The 17,376-nt window shown below is 32.7% G+C and overlaps 1 protein-coding gene and 1 long non-coding RNA gene across 3 annotated transcripts; one reads left to right on the forward strand and one right to left on the reverse strand.

Moving 5' to 3' along the window:
• The first annotated feature begins 3,643 nt into the window (after nt 1-3,643).
• LOC106411446 (GATA transcription factor 27) lies at nt 3,644-6,364 on the forward strand. 2 transcript variants are annotated; one of them, XM_013852211.3, is made up of 6 exons: nt 3,644-4,002; nt 4,385-5,103; nt 5,181-5,284; nt 5,376-5,580; nt 5,665-5,761; nt 5,853-6,364. In XM_013852211.3, exons 1-6 carry the CDS (start codon nt 3,963-3,965, stop codon nt 6,077-6,079), a joined length of 1,392 nt encoding a protein of 463 aa, XP_013707665.1. In that variant the 5' UTR covers nt 3,644-3,962; the 3' UTR covers nt 6,080-6,364. The 2 variants fall into 2 exon arrangements, with proteins under 2 accessions (XP_013707665.1, XP_013707664.1); XM_013852210.3 differs by having other exon boundaries at nt 3,646-4,002; nt 5,659-5,761.
• Nucleotides 6,365-9,046: 2,682 nt separating this feature from the next.
• On the reverse strand, nt 9,047-16,132 carry LOC125590727. Its single transcript, XR_007326730.1, has 3 exons — nt 9,942-16,132; nt 9,675-9,714; nt 9,047-9,572 (listed from the first exon to the last, which is right to left on the reverse strand). It is a non-coding gene; the product is annotated as an uncharacterized LOC125590727 (long non-coding RNA).
• Nucleotides 16,133-17,376: the final 1,244 nt, after the last annotated feature.

Below are 17,376 nucleotides of genomic sequence, written 5' to 3' on the forward strand. Positions count from 1 at the left end.
TTGTGTGTATAATAGTACTTGTGTGGTGAAGTGAGCTTCTAATGTATATTATATTGAATTTTAATAACTTTGCATTTACGCATTTGTTAATCTTAAGATTGATGGTTTTAGCGTCAAAATTGTATTTTAATTTGTCACATTTTTTAAAATTACTCTTTTAAATGTTTTGTTGCCCACTCTCCATATTTTGACCTTCAGCCGTCCCCATCTATGTAATTCACCTACCTTTCCGGTGTGCGGTGCTTCTCGCCATCACTGAGAAAATACTCACCTTTGCGTTCTTGTTTTTCCTCACATTCATCTCTTGTGATATTATCTGGTATTTGTTATAGATCATGCTTATGAGTTCCCAATTGTGCGGGTTTTTTTCACTGTGTTGTGGGTTGTTTTGGTCAATATTGGTCCTCTTCTTTTTTAGATCTTGGTTAATGTTAGGAACTACATCTTGTTGGGTTGGATAAGAGTTCAATTGTCTTTGATGTTGTCTTCCTCTCGTTGACTTGCCGTCGATAGTCTCTGCTCGTCTTGGTTTTCAAGATCTGGTTTTTGGTGATCTGACTTCTATGCTCTTTTTCATAGCTCGAGGATAACTCCACGGTTTGCTGATTTTGTTTTGTCTCCTTTTCTATCTTTGTTCTCTCATCTTGTTGCACCTTTCATTGATGATCGCTTCTCTGGTGGCTCTTTTTCGCCATATTTGCTACTCCAGGTTTGGATAGTGTTTTCTTCTGCGTATGCTTTGTGTGCTTGGAAGGTTATTTCTAGTCTAAAGCTTGAGCTCTTGTTTTTCGGTGGTAGGCTTCCATTCTCCCTCCCTCAGGTTGTTTCTTTTCTTCTCTTGCTTTCCTTGGTGTAGGTGTGCGGAGTTAGTCTTTAGAGCTTTGGTGTCGTCTACTTAGAGCTTTGTGGTTCTTCGCTGGGATGAAAGCCTTGTATGTGCTTGTTTAGTTTGTGAGGTGCTTCTTAACTTTTAGCTGGTGGTTGTGATTCTGGTACTTGAGGCATGTGTCTTCTTGTTTCGTGGTGACTCTGGTTTCCTGATGATTATTCTTTTTCTGACCTTTTTGGCTTTTTTGGGTTGGTGCTTGATCACGCTCCTTTGAGCTCAAAGAAATGCTTTGTCTTATATTTTACTCCCTCTGTTCCAAAATAGATGATGTTTTAGAAATGTTAAAATTTTATTGAAAACTGTGTGACCAGTGATGTTTTATATTTATTTTTAAGGATTAGATTAATTAATTTTGGTTTATATTTTTAATGTTATTTTTAAGAAAAAGTGTATAACTTAATTCTTGTGCATACACTTAAAACATCAAATATTTTGAAACAGAAGGAATATCCTTTTATCTTTTCTAACATCTGCTTGTTCTATCCAAGATATTATTGGTAAGATGAGGTAAGTTAGTTTTCTTTGTTGATTTTTTTCCGGCTCGAAACTTTTATTGAGTTAGTGTTACTATAGTATTTGGCTTTTTCCTTTGGGTTGTAGAAGTTGTAGGTTTAGATTATCTGTTGTATTCTAGTTTTTTCTTATTAGTTTGGTTATTTAATGATTTTTAATAGTAAAATAAATATATAATTTATAAATAAAATAATAGAAAATGATAAAATAACAAAAAATTATGTTATTTTTAGTCAAAAACCAAATTAAATATTTAAAATTATTTATTTATTTATTCATCTTGAATTTTAGTGACTAATAAAATAATCAAATTTTATACAACAATGGTTAATATTTAAAGAGTAAATAATGCATAATTAGAAAGTATTTGGCTAAATTGCAATAATCTATAAGAAAAAAGACTTAAAATGTAAAAAACAATATATTTGAAGGACACATGTCATCAAACCCCCTAGCCTTCGTAAGAAGAGAAAAATGTAACTTTATATATAAAGATTGTATATAGTTAACTTAGAGCATCTCCAATGTAAAACTCTATTTTTCTTTTAAAATGGAGTAAAAGTGAAAATTGAGTAAAATTGTTCTAACCCTACTCCATTTCCTACTCCATTATGAAGTGATGAACAAACAAAAAAATAAACTACTCCATTTATGGAGTAAATTTCATTATAGAGTGAGATATGGAGTTGGGTTGGAGCATTCCTTATTCCATATCCACTTTTACTCCATTTTAGAGGAAAAAATGGAGTTTTACTCCATTTTAGAAGAAAAAATGGAGTTGGGACGGAGATGCCTCAGTGGCAATAGTATTATAATACGCGTAGACAACGAGTAATGTACCGAAATTAGCTCAGTAATCACATTCACCAAACGAAAGAAGTGGGCCCCATCATTACAAATACTTTAACCAAATCAAACGGTGTAGAAAAGAGTTGTGTCCATGATCGTTACGGCCGGTGACTTCACACACCATTTTATTTTATATAGTTTGATATTCTGAAATCTGTTAATGAATGTAAATTTTGATTCACAACGTCATGCCATCACATAGTTCTGAATAAGTTAAAACCTAATCTTATAACCTAGTCTTCTTATATTTATCAAAAAGACAATCAACTACATATACATTAATATCTATAATTTTAAATTCAAAAGGGCAAAGAACTAATCTTGTTTATTTCATCTTTCCTTCTTAGCCTTTTTAACCCTTTCTTTCTTCGTTTAACACTTGAATTTAATTTTTTTTTTTATACTAGAAAATGATTTGTGAAAACACTAACTAAAATAGTGAAAATCAGAGATATGAGACTGACCAGTATAAATTTTTTTAATTTAATTGGAAATTAACAGATAATTAATCTTTTCTTTCAGTATGATATTGTGAATATTTAACTGTAATATAAACATTCACCCGAGTACAGTATTTTAATAAGAAAAACCTAAGTCGAAGAAAAATCAATAAAACTAAAATTTCACTATCTAGTAATTTTTATTTAATATTCTATTCAACTCTTATATATACGTTATTCATCATCTACATTTACTTTGTTATGACTATTATAGTTGTTGTCATTATGAAACATTAATTTTCGTTGGAATAACAAAAGAAAAAACAAAATAAGAGGAAAAGTCTATAGTCAACAGGAAGGAACCATAAGGCACAAGCAATGATATTCTTCCACAGCCTCTCCCCCCAATCGTCACTTTCGAACCATTAGAGGCTTCTCTATAAATTATTGAAGATTAGATCAATTATTTTTTTTTTCTAAAAGAAAAGGCTTAACTGTAAATATATATTCCATTCATAGCGCTTGGAGCATTTTAGACGCAAAGAAACACATTAAAACCAATAACTAATATTAGTTAATTTTGTATACTAATAAATTTATTGTCTAATATTAAAGTACTGAGATGAGCTCACTTACTTTTTTATTTTCTTAAAAGCTTATGTACACCATGTTTCATGGTCTTTGGTGCGTTTGCACATTTTTTAAAAAGTTGAAATTAGTGAATGTGGTATGTCAATTTTAATTTTTAACCAAATGTTTCTACTTAACCATGTTTATACACTTGTCAATCAAATGAAAACTATCCTTTTAAAAACAAAGAAATAAATCAAATAAAAGTGTCCTTTTAATTAAGTAATTGAAAATCTCCAAGTCAAGCATACATTAAAGTTTTTTAATTAAAAAAAATTAATGGTAGTATAAGAGTAGGAAGCTTAAACATTAACTTCATAATAGAAAAAGAGCCATTTTTACATACACAAAACTCTCTCTATCTCTCTCTAGAGCCTCATCACTTTCTCTCTCTCTCTTTCTCCTTTTTCACAGCCATTTGCTAGATTTTCTCTCTCTTTTATTTTCTGTGCTGTTCTTGTTTTCCTCAAAAGAGTTTTATTTATTTTCTCGAATTTTCTCAGACGCAAGTTTTTTATTGGCTTCTGCTGAAGAAAAGACTTTTCTGGGTTTTTTTTTTCTTAGCAGTGAAGCTTCTCAATAATCTTAAAACTCAAATCTCTCAAAGAGTCTATCTATATTGATAACTTGTTTGAAAAAGGATGGGAAAGCAAGGGCCTTGCTATCACTGTGGCGTCACAAGTGAGTTCTTGTTTTCTCACCAAAGTCCTGATTTTGAATAAAAGTCCAAACTTTGAGCTGGTTACATCTTGTTTATTGAAGAACTTGATTCAACTTATAATGCAAACATTGAAATCTTATGAAATGATTATGTTTATGTGACCTTAATTACACGTTTTGAGTCATTTGCGGCTTTGATCACTCTTTAGCAGAGTTTTGAATGTTCAGTGATGCTATCAAATGTGTTGTGAAGTCAAAATAGTTTTTTTTTTTGGGGGAAATTTGGATCTTCAGAGATCATTCTTTCTTCCTGCTCATGAGGCTTTACCTGAATATGATTGTGACATTTGCTTGTTTTTTTTGCAAATTGAGTGTATAATCATTGTGAAAATGTTGTTGACAGGCACACCTCTATGGAGAAACGGTCCACCAGAGAAGCCAGTATTGTGCAATGCGTGTGGTTCGAGATGGAGAACGAAGGGATCATTAGTAAACTACACTCCCCTTCATTCTCGTGCTGAAGTTGATGATATTAATGATCACAGAGCTCCAAAGATGATGATGATGAACAAAAAGCTTCCCAAGAGGAAACCATATCAAGAAAACTTCACAGTCAAAAGGACCAACTATGAATTCAACAACGGTTTCAAGAAGAGGACCTTAGACGAATTAGAAGCTAGCAACAGGTCTAGCTCAGGGTCGGTTGTATCCAACTCAGAGAGCTGTGATCAATCTAATGCGTGGGAAACTACTTTTCCTTCTAAGAAGAGAACATGTGTGGTGGGCCGTCCAAAGCCGGCTTCTTCAGTTGAGAAGCTCACAAAGGATCTCTATAGTATCTTACAAGAACAACAGTCTTCTTGTCTCTCTGGTACTTCAGAGGAGGACTTGCTTTTTGAGAACGAGTCACCGATGGTGATAGGACATGGGAGTGTTCTCTTGAGAGATCCTCATGAGGAATCTGAAGCTAGCTCACTCTTGGCTGAGAGCAGCAAGTCCTCATCGATGCATTCTGCTGAATTTGGGGTTAATAAATGCCAGAGATCTCTAAATTTTGGTTGCAGGACCAAACCTCAAGTCTTGGGAAGACGTAGTTTACCACTCTGTAACATAGATTTGAAGGTAAATTTCATTTGCAATTCCTTAACAGTTTTGTTTTCTTAAAAGATCATTTTGAATGACTTATCTTCTTTCTTCAGGATGTTTTCAACTTTGATGAGTTCATAGAAAAGTTCACAATGGAAGAACAGCAAAAGCTGATGAAACTACTTCCTGGAGTTGACTCTGTTGATCTTCCTGAAAGGTTTTGAACTCAATGCAACTTCAGTGTTTTACAGATTTTCTTTAGTGGCTACTTTGTGTTCTTATACTTCTCGTTTTCTTCTTTTTGCCAGCCTCAGAAGCATGTTTGAGTGTTCTCAGTTCAAAGATAACTTCTCCTTGTTTCAGCAACTAGTTGCAGATGGCGTCTTTCAGCCATTATCATCATCATCTTCTTCTTCCTCTGGATCAAAACTTGAAGAGCTTAAGACTCTTGCAAAGCTTGCTTTATCTGATCCTAACAAATCCCATTTGTTGGAAAGCTATCAAATGCTCAAGGTTTTCTAGACATATACTCTTCTTGAAACAAATGGTTTCTTTACTTTCAGCTTTTGTTCACTTAAATCATTTCCTCAGGAACAGAGAAAAGAGATTGAAGACTCTGTTGCTAAACCATCTGATAATCATAGTTTAGTAACCATTGAAAGACCTTGTGAAAGCCTAAACCAAAACTTCTCAGGTCAATTCAAGATTCTTGAATCATGTCAATCCATTACTTTCTGCAATTGACTCTCTATGTTTCTGATAACTTTGAGTTGTGAATCCTTCAGAGACAAGGACTGTGATGAAGAGCCCAAAAGAAGTGATAAAGATTAGATCAAAACAAATCGAAACCAAAGAGATTATTGAGAATAGTGTCTCTTCCTTTAACCATATGAGCTATGGTGAGTCCATGGTTTATAGTCATGAAGATAATGATATTTCTGATCAGGATCTTCTTCTTGATGTGCCGTCGAATGGATCATACCCTCAAGCAGAGCTTCTTCACATGATATGAAAGAAGTGAAAGTTTCTCAGAACAAAGACTTAAAAGACCTTTTCAAAGATCTCTCTCTATCTTATCTCTAATGATTGAAGAGAAAACTCTCTTTTAGTCTTATCTTGGCTGAGAAATTGTGGCCAAATGAGATTTTCCTGCATTAGAAATTTCAATCTGCAGATATATATAAAAAAGGAAGGATGTTATGTAAGGGGATCTTTTTGGCGATCTTATTTGATACCTACATATACTGTCTTCTTGTCCTTATTAAAATATTTTTATGGAAATTTTATTGTGCTCTTATTATGTAGAAGATGAGTTGCATGAGAACATAATTGAATAAAATCTTGATACTAAATGCTTTTCTAGAAGTATTAGGATAAGTTGTCAAGATTCCGAGCATTGATGATCATGTTGTTGCAGCTCCTAAACCAAAAGGAACTTGTTTCAAACAAGTAGAAGCGTTTAGAAACTTTGATCACCATGATGCTACTCCTCGATCGTGAGAAAGTGCTTGAGGTCTTGCATCTTTTTAAGATGTTTTCAGGCAGTTGGATAGAGATAAACAAGCATGGCGAGGTGGATATTTATCTGATGCTACAGCTATAATAGGCATCAAAACATAAGCTATGCTAGAGAAAATGAGGAAACAAGTGAAGAGAATGGGATTGGTTCCTGGAATCAACGTTGGCGACGAGTTACAATACAAAACCTCTCCTTGTTGTGGGTCTTTCATTTCAAGACGATGTGCATGATTTTACTATATGGAAAAGGGAAATGTTAAGCTTGCCACAAGCATCATTGCCACACAATGATAGGGTTACAATGGTAAGGTTGATGCTGGTGTTGTGGTTTTTACTGGTGAAGGAGGAAACGTGTTAAGCAAGGCAAACAAAACTGAAGATCAGAAATCTCTTTCTTTCTATTGAAAAAAAAAACTCTTTTATTCTTTAGTCATTTCTGAGAAATTTGAAATTTGAAGCTGGCTTTAATATTTTTTTTTTGCTTGGGGGCCCTAAATTTGCAGGGCCGGTTTTGTATACTTAGAGAGTTCTAAGAAAATTAAAAAAACTTCGTCAAAAGTCATTTGTATTCACTAATAAAGTAGTTATATATATGCTTTTTTTAGAAAAAAAGCTTACTATATGCTATTTTCCCTTAAGATGTAATGTGAAAACAACTTTTTTAATGCATAACATGTCAATTTTTCATATTAATTCTTTTAACTATTTACAGCAATTTTTTTTGTTTTATTGACTGAAAGTTTATATATTCCACATTATACATTTAATTTCCTACAAAACCAACAAGGGAGCTCACCCTTTGCATTAGACTATCAATAATTGAATAGTTGAATCAATAATTTAACTCTTGAAAGTTATAAAGTGAAAATATCGAATTTGTTGGGAAAAAAAAACAGTCCTAGCTGCCAAGTGTTGACTTTTAATTAAAGAAAATGTTGAATGATGACCTATATAAAATTCATGGGTTCAGTTTTTATTGGTTGTCTAGATTTTTATGATTCTTGTTTCCATCAATTATTCAAATTCGATTATCTAATAGGAAGAAATATATCAAATTTCATCCTTTTATGATAATATAAGTGAACAAGAAGATAATCGGATTATTTCCTGGAATCCACGTTGGCGACGAGTTTCAGTACAAAACCTAGCTTCTTCTTGTGGGTCTTCCTTCAAGACAATGTGCAGGATTTTATTATATGAAAAATGGGAAATGTTAAGGTTGCCACAAGCATCGTTGCCACAAAATGATATGGTTATAATGATAAGGTTGATGCTGATGTTGTGGTTTCTACTGGTGAAGGATGAAACGTGGTAAGCAAGGAAAAAAAAACTGAAGATCAAAAATCTATTTCTCTCTGTTAAAGAGAAAACTCTTTTATTTTAAGCACTAGGGATCGTTATCCGCGCCAATGCGCGGAGTTTTTGCATTTTAATCTATTTTTGTTTCTTACTTACTAATCTAGCATTCAGTTTTTCAATGCATTTTATCTTCACCATCTCCTCTTGTCTTGTTTACATTTGTTTTCACGTTCTGTCGTTTGATTTGTCTTAGTTTTGGCTTATGTAATAACTTAACCCTGCTCATTCTTCTTTCATTCTTTATTGATTGATATTTTTATCTCGCTTAACTCTGTGTTGCCACTAATTTGCTCGAATCATTTTTCATCATCTGCTTCGTATTCTTTTCATATTCATTAACTATTGTCTACAATCTCTTTAAATCCTAAAAATCCTACATGTTCTTTTGTTTATTAAATCACATATTAAATATTGTTGAAACTGTTTATTTATTCTAATAAATCCTTACGATTATAACTAAGATGATATGGATAAAAGACTGATTATAATCTAGTTGAAATTAAAGTTTAAAGTAGAAGTTATTAAACTTGCAATCTTTCTTTTTTTTCATCCAAGATAGCTTTAGTCAAATCAATTATATTGATTTAGAAAACTCATAAGCTATTTCAATCCCAAACAACCAAAAAACAGGCGCATTTGTTATTGACGCTGCGGCGGGTTTCCTTTACTATAAACATAATTGCTTGTCACAACTGTTAATAAACCCAAATGTGTTTACAAAAGCTACCCATATAAGAGTTTCATACTCATTTCTCTTTTTCTAGTCATCTCCTATGTTAGTAGCTATCATAATACAATCATCAAACAAATGACATATCTCTTGGTTCCATATAGAATATGCAAAAGGACTGTTTTCTGCAGACTCCATGATCACTGAGTATTATAAATATCAAACTTTGTCTATGGTCTATTTATATGTTGAGGAAATGCCTCGAAATGTAGCTTCCAAATAATGATTTCCAGGTCAACACATTGCATGTTAACCTCCACAATGGGATCAGCGGATCTGCAGATACCGCTACATGTCGAGTCGAACGCAGCTACACATATGTTCCCTGCTTGTGCCTTTCATTCACAATCTGCAATTCTCCCAAGAATCAGAATCAATGTTAAATGAGGTAAAAAATTTAGAGTCACAAACTTGGTATAGCCAAACCCAATAAACCAAGCACCCAACGTAACATCCCCACTTGCCTATTTGTGCAGAAAATGACTTGATCATTATGTAGTAGCACCGAGAAGTTAGATGGAGAATAAGGTATGAATGCAAAGTAGACAAAACAGTTAAAATCTTACTGATTATGGGAAATATAAGAAATCAATTCTCTTGAAATGGCGTATAACTGTCCAATAGCGTGACAGAAGTACTTGTTCATGTTCTCACCAAACTTCTAATTCTAAATGTATATATAAATCTATTAGAGTTATTGTCAGCGCTCTGTTGCGATATTTGTTAGCTAAAATAATCCATCCAACATAATAGGAAAAAAAACCAACAAAATTGTAAAGCTAACCATCAGCTGAGATGCTTTTGCTGTCCTGACACATTGCAAGCTTAGTGATTTCACTGTCAAAAACAACAAACTAAGCAGTCATATACATCCGAGACATTTATTTACAAACGGTTCCTAGCACAGAAAAATCATATTATTATGTTACGGATGATAAGTTTGATGCATAAATACAGTTTAAAATTTTTTTCAACTGAACATTTGTGTCTACTGAATTACCTTACAACACCCACTGCATTGTGATTTTGGCATGTTAAAGCTGAGAATCAACATTGGAGCTTGCGTTAGCTTTTGGAACATGAAATATAGCACCATCAATTTCCAATGCTAATTCCATTGACAATAGCTGTGCAAAAGAACTCTGCTAGTAAGGTAATCGTGATTAGTAATTCTTTACATCTTAGTGTCGTACAACTTCAAAACGATAGACACTTACAATCGACGGCTCTCAAAGATGGACTGCAAACCATCTAATGATATGCTTACCTCGTCGTATAAGTAATCCATGTCACTTCCCTCCCACGGGTAACGTTGCTGGTGCAGATCAATTCCCTCCACCTCTTCCTCATCATTAGGATGCTCTGCAATATACCCTCTGTAAGGTTCAAATTTATGTCGTTAGAATTATCAGAGAAAGAAATATAAAGTACCCTCCAAATCTTCAGGAACATCAACATTTTCTTTATTCAATGATCTTGATTCAACCTAACAACCATCAAAATAAAAAGAATGTGAGGCACATAATCTTCAAAATCCAAGTTTAATGAATGGAAAAAAAACTCAGGAAGACAGAAAATGTCAAACACTCACTGGCTTCTTCTTCTTTTACTTCTTGGCTCCCGTGAATAAACTGTCAAAACCATCATTATTTGCAGGAAAAAAGATTAAAAAAAGCAACTGATGAAAAGAACAAATATGTTTCACAGCACATAAACTCTTCTTGAACAATCAGGCAACAAATAGTATGTCTCCCGTGTGACTCAGCTGAGTCCTCGATGGCATCCTGAACGACAAATGTCTTCTTCTTTTTCTTGGTTAGATCAAAGGGTGCAAGCTAAGGATGACCAAAGAAAATTAAAACCACACAACCATGATTTATCAGGCAAAATAAAAGAACCGATGATGAATTTATTAAAGATGGGGAGATGTAGAGACTAAAGAAGAAAAACTGATTCATGAAACTCAAAGAGCCAATCTGTGTTTCTTAGAAGAGTCATGAACCGATGATTAAACATTGAAAGCCCTAAACTTCCATTGAAGAGAACACTTACAGACCAAAGAGGTTTATTGGGCTTTTTTTTAACGAATCTCATTTCAAAACGTGAGTTATAAAGTATTTATTAAATCATTAGATAAAATAAATAAGTGTGGGTCCCACAGAGAAAACTGAAGAAACAAAGGTTTCCGACCTTCATAAATATATATTTGTTTCAGCCATCAATGTACAAAGAATCATTTAGCTCAGTGTTATAAATGTTGTTGTTTAGATCTCAAAAACCCGGGTTCGAATCACAGACTTGACACTTTTTCACACTTTTTAAAAGTAGGATCCATATATCGCTGACGTGTCGCATCAGGAGTGATGCAACTGCTTTATTATAATGTAGATTTCTGATAAATGTGAAATGTGATGAAACTGGCAAAATATTTTTTTCTTTCTTGGGCCCCTAAAACTTAGTGAATTCTAAGAAATTTGTAAAAACTTCCGTCAAAATTCATTTTTATTCACTATATGCCTTTTTAAAGAAAAAAGCTTGCTTTATGCCATTTTTCCTAAGATGTATTGTGAAATCAACTAAAAGCTTGCTATATGCCATTTTTCCTAAGATGTAATGTGAAATCAACTTTTCTTAATGCATAACATGTTAATATTGCGTAGCAATTTTTTGAACTATTAACAGCAAAACTTTGTTTTAGAACTGAAAGTCTGAAAGTTTATGTAACTATTTACGGAAGTGTATTGATTCCACAATATATATTTTTATTTGCTACAAAACCAATAAGGAAACTCACCCTTCGCATTAGATTAATAACGCAGCAGTTGAATCAATACTTCAAATGTTGAAAGTGATGCAGTGAAGATGTTAATTTTTTTGAAAACAAGTGAGAAAAGCAAGTCTAAACTGCCATGTGTTAGCGTTTTAACTGGGAAAAATGCTGTATGCATGTAGAGACGGATGACCCAAATAAAATTCATCCGTTCAATTTATTGGTTATCCAATTTTTTATGATTTTTTCTCACTCATATTATTCAAACTCAATTATTTAATATTACAACTTTTTGAAAAAATAGCAAAATTAGTTACTTGTTTGATCTATAAATAGAGATCAATCTCATTTCACTTAGATATAAACATATTTTATTTTTCTATTAGTAATTTTAGTATTTTTAATGAGTTAAAAATATAAATATAATATAAAATAAAAATATTAAAACTATGTCATTTTAGCTATTTAAGTTAATTACAATAAAAAATATCAGTAATTTACAGCCGTTAAACTATAAAAGATAAAATATAAATTTAAAATGGTAGGGTAATGTGCATGGGTGAATCTAGACACAATATTAAAAGCATGACAGATAAAATCAGATTGGATAGGAGGCACTTTTTCATATTCTTCTCTAAAATAAGAAATTTAACCAAATTAAATTAAATTATTTAAGAAGAAACAAAATATAGTAGAGGGCACATGACCAGAGCCGGTCCTTCGACCAAGCGGATGAAGCCCATGCTTCCAGCCGCCTCTAAATAAATACAAAACCGGCCACAAAATTTCTAAAAGTTTCCCTAGCTTAGTGGTTCATTTGTCGGAAACATAATCTCACTTTGTTCAGCTCGGGTTCAAATCCTTGAAGTTACTTGTAGGAGTGGCCAATTTTTTTTATTTTGCTTCTAGTCCCAATAATCTCAGGACCGGCTTTGCACATGACCCATACACATACACTTGCGTCGCCCCTAGTAGGATCTTGCATTTTTAAACAACTTCTTTTTTTTTTGGCATCGAAAGCTCCATACTTTTATTAAGATGATTCCAACCAAGTGGTGTCTAGCACTAGCCAAGCTGGGACCTCAGAGTTTACATGGGAAAAGCAAAAACCTTGAGACCGAGCCCCTTTCGCAAGGCGATCAGCTCGGACGTTCTTTAAATGTGAGACAAAAGATATGGAGCATAACAAAAACTTAGAACGAAGAGTAAGGAATTCATCAAACTCAGCCATAAGACTTGGCCATTCTTCTTCTTCCTCAATGAGCCTAACCAGTTGCAGGCAATCTGATTCAAAGGCCATCGATTCGTGACCGAGAATTAACGAGGATTTCATGGCCCACAACAGAGTACCGAACTCTGCGTGTAGGGGAGACAGCGATCGGTTACTAGCAAATGAACCGAAAGTTGTAGTCCCATCCTCATTCTCTATCACGAGTCTGCCATCATGTCGAGTATCATCTCTTTTCCATGACGCGTCAAACCGACAAAACGGTCTCTGTGGCGGTCTATACAGTAGCTCCGGCAAAGGAGTGTTGGTGTTCTCCTCTGTAACTTCCGGGTTGATTTGCGCCAGTCGCCAACTCTCCGCCTCTGACGTCGCTGATTGTATCACTTCCATTGGCGAGATCTCCTTGTTATCAAAGACCTTTGCATTACGCGCCTTCCACAGGAACCAGATGATCCATGGAATGTAAGTATCAGAAAATATAAAATGGGTATTAAAGGTTGAAGAGAAAAGATGATGTAGAGTATCAGAAGATATAAAAAAGAGTGTTGAATTATATAAATCAATGTAACGATGATATGGTAATTTAAGAATCATTTTTACTTTTTAATCTTTTTATCAATTTTATTTTTCAACACATTTACATGCATGAAATTATCATATGGTGTGATATTTTTTTCTTTTATTTTCTGTTGTCAACAGAAGACGTAAATTAAATTATATATTATATATAAAGAAAATCAATTACTCAAAATGTCCATTAATCAGCTTCAACACTCTACCAGATTCATGTTTTTCTTATGTGTTTTGGTCGCAGTTATTTTTAGTAAATCAAGTAAATGATAAAATTGTGAAAGCACCGTAGCCTAGTTGTTAAGGTTTAAAGGATTCTACACCCAGGTTTGGGGTTCGAATCCTAAACTATGCAATTTATTGCAGATTACAGGAAATCCAGGTTTCAAGTCCCGGAGAGAGCGATTTATTAAACAATTATGCAGACTACGGAAGAAAAATTTACAAGGGATCTTCAACATGGTGCAAGTAAATCTTGCAGGGCGTGGATCTTCATAGGACGGTTCAGGTGATACAGTTAGACGTAGGTCTTTAGAAAGCATGTAGTATTATCTGTTGTCGAATCGTCTATGTAATCTTTCTCATATCATAATTGTAAGATCATAATAAATCAGCGTTAAAAAAAAGAGTAAATGATAAAGTAAGATTGTTTGCCGAGCAAATAGAATCTAAATCATTATCTTAAATAAAAAGATTTTTTATGTTATATAGTACAAATAGTTTTTCTCAATAGACTACTATTTGTTAGAACATCAGTTGATTAATTTTTTAGAGTTCTGATTTACAAATAAATAAATAAACAAGAGAGAAACAATTTGTATATGTGTTATATATACGCGTTCTTACATAAAAAGATTAAAATATCGTTATCAAATTTTCTAAAATATAGTGTGAAAACAACTTTTCATATTTTTGTCATCTTCTTGAATTATTGATAGCAACATCTTTTTACAGACGCAAAGTTTATGTTACATATTTATGGTAATATGTAGGTGTCATGAATACTTTATTCGTTGTTTATATGAAACCAACAAGGCAGTAGCAGTAATTGCATTTTGTATGAAACAAACAGGATATTATGTTTTTCACCATTTAATCAATGTCCGTGATGGCCGTCAAAAAAAAAATCAATGTTGGTGATTGATCCTAAAATCCATTCAGAAAATAGGATTAGAGTTTTGATTGATTTTGCGGTAAGAAAGCTTTCCTTGAGCTCCATTCCGCATTCATTGCTCCATACTTATGAAAGGTCCTTTAAACTCTATGTCATATTAACTGTGTTGTCTTCGAGATAAAATGTTCTCAATTTTTGTCCAATGAGCAAATTTCCAAGAACTGGTCACTGATGAAGTTAAACATATTATGAGTTGTGTCTTTAGAAAAAAATGTATATGTATTTTTATCGGGATCAAGTCAAACATAGTTGTTAGGAAATATCTTGTATGTGAAGTATGAGGTGTGATTGCTCGAGAGAGCTCCTAGCTAAGGTAGTCATATTGGTTTGTTTTTTAGATAGGAAGCTATAAGAGAGTTCTCTTCTTCAGATAGGCGATTAGGTCTTCAGGTCGGCATGTCGTCAGGTCTCCAGATCGTCAGGTCTCCAGGTAGTCAGGTTTCAAGGTCATTAGATCGTCAACTCTCCAAGTCGGCAGGTCGACAAAGCAACTTGGCAGCTATGTAGTTTGGTATTTAAGGGCATCTCCAACCTCATTCTATTCGTATACCAAACTCTATTATAAAGTAAAATCTTTGCCAACTTCACTCTATATCCCACTCTAAAATAGTGTAACTTTATTTTTTACTCTATATTTGGAGTAGCTTTATTTCTTACTCTAGTAGATCATCTCCAATGGTTTCCTTCATTTTTTTCCTCAAAATGAGTTTGTGATTTGCTCCAATGGTTCCCTTCATTTTCTCCCTTAATTCTTATTATATTCATTTTTCAACTTCTTATTTATTACAAATAACACCTTTTATTTTATAAAATTTTAGATTATACTCACTTGTTTTTAAATTCTACTATTTAACCAAACTTTAACTTATAAAAAGCAAATATTTATTACATTAATAAAAATACATAACAACATACAAAGTAATAGTAGAATTTTACTTAAACAGTACTATCACTATATTTTTTTCAACAGATGATCAATCAACACATTTCGAAGAGAGAAGTGTTTTCTATCGTATTTTCTTTTAATTATATATTATAATTTATAAAATTATAAATTATAAATTATATTTTAATAACTAATTATTGGTAATTATATTTTAACAAGTTTAATCAGTATATACATATTGGATATAAAGTTATAAAAGTTATGTTTAGTGGTAATGCTTTGTTTATACATAAAATAAAGATTGTCAAAAAGTAAAGGACCATTATGTAAATAAAAAAAGTTTGACATCAAAATGAGGTTGTGAATAGTGTTCCCTCAAATTTGAGGGAATACTGTTCATATCCTCATTTTTTTCTCAAAATAAAGTACAATTGGAGATGGATTTCCCTCATTTTTTGATGTTTTTCCTCATTTTGATGCACTATTGGAGATACTCTTATAGAGTGAAACATTTTTATTTATACTTTAGCCCTTTTAGTTTTTAATCATTTATTTTGTAACTATTTATTTAATTTAGTTATGCAAACATCGCATAATTCTCTTCAATGTAAAAACGTTTGAAACTTATTACTATTAGCCAAAGAAAAGAAGCATTAAAATTAAAAAATAATTCTAAAAAATTAGCCAAAGAAAACAAATACTAAATAGAAAATAAGCAACATAACATAAAATTTAAATTATAGATAACTGTGATTTAATATTCGGGTAAATTACCTCCAGATCCACCAAGATTGTTAAAGTATTGTCCAAATGAGGTAAATGAAGGAGTATCTTCTTGTTCATGTTGTTGACCATGTCTTTTTTTGTAAAATTCGTGTTCGTTTCTCTTGAAATATGCACGAACTTTTGGATCTTGCCCTAAATTCAAGTCACAAAATAAATATTTGTTTTCTTCCTTCAGCTCATTCAAAGCATAATTCTTCTTTTGAATCTCCAAGTGATATTCTCGTTGTGCCCTTGTCTTCTTTAGTTGCTCCAAAAATTTTGTATTTTCCGTCTTTTAAGGTATTGATAACCGATGTTGTTTGAACACCAAGTTTTCGTTTCATTTTTGGATTTTTTTATCCCACTTGGGCGTGGAGAGGGAGATCCGCTGATATTCCCCTCGCCATCACTTAAGTTTAAAGAAAATGGAGGCAAACTTGGAGATGTTTGCGTGGGAGAATCAAGGAAATGATTTTCTAACTCTGAACTTTTCTAACTCTGAACATGTATTCTCAGGGATTGATATTGATATGCGTTTAGCATGGGCAACACCATCTTTAAACTTTTCAAAGTCTTTAATAATACTCCAAACATGGGAAAAAATGTGTTACATGACATTATGACTACATGTATAATTCTACACAACATGATAATTGAGGATGAACGTGATCTTGACGCACCAATTGAAGTGGGAATAGAAGCTCCACCTCGAGAGGTTCAAACACCAGAGAATGATAATATTCGACTTGAAGAGTTTTTTGGTCGATTTAGAAAAATCAAAGATAAAGAAACTCATTTTGCACTTCGAAGTTCGTTAATTGATCATTTGTGGGAAAAATACACTAATGGTGATGTTTAAGTTAAATGTATTATTATAATTAGGGATGTTAAGAATGGGTTTTTTACCCATAGGGTACCCTAAACCCTATCAAAATTTGAAAATAAAAACCCGTATTATTAGTGTTTGAAACTAGCGGGTTTTATTTGGGCAGGTCTTGGTTTGTAAATTACCCTATTGGGTTTACCATATTGGGTGTCGGGTACCCTATGGGTTAAAAAAAAAGCTCAATAAAACGACATCTTTTTATGTTTTATTTTATCCTAATTCTTTTGTCTCTTCCCGTGAGCCGTGACCATAGGCACATAATAGAAATAAGATATTCTTTTCTGCAACGACGATCGATTCTGATAGAAACACCTCTGTTTCATTGGTAAGATTGAGAAATGGATTTTTGTATTTCGATTGATCTATCGTCTTTTACAGAGGTTTCCTATGCTTTAGAAATTAGAATCATGTTTTCCACTTGTG

This window comes from Brassica napus, chromosome C7, assembly GCF_020379485.1.
Source record: "Brassica napus cultivar Da-Ae chromosome C7, Da-Ae, whole genome shotgun sequence".
Lineage (NCBI taxonomy): Eukaryota > Viridiplantae > Streptophyta > Magnoliopsida > Brassicales > Brassicaceae > Brassica > Brassica napus.

Coding starts and splice junctions, on each gene's coding strand:
- LOC106411446 (XM_013852210.3), top strand. CDS start 3,963: ATGGGAAAGCAAGGGCCTTGCTATCACTGTGGCGTCACAA. Junction 4,003..4,384: donor CTATCACTGTGGCGTCACAA/GTGAGTTCTTGT, acceptor TGTTGTTGACAG/GCACACCTCTATGGAGAAAC. Junction 5,581..5,658: donor AAAGCTATCAAATGCTCAAG/GTTTTCTAGACA, acceptor TCATTTCCTCAG/GAACAGAGAAAAGAGATTGA.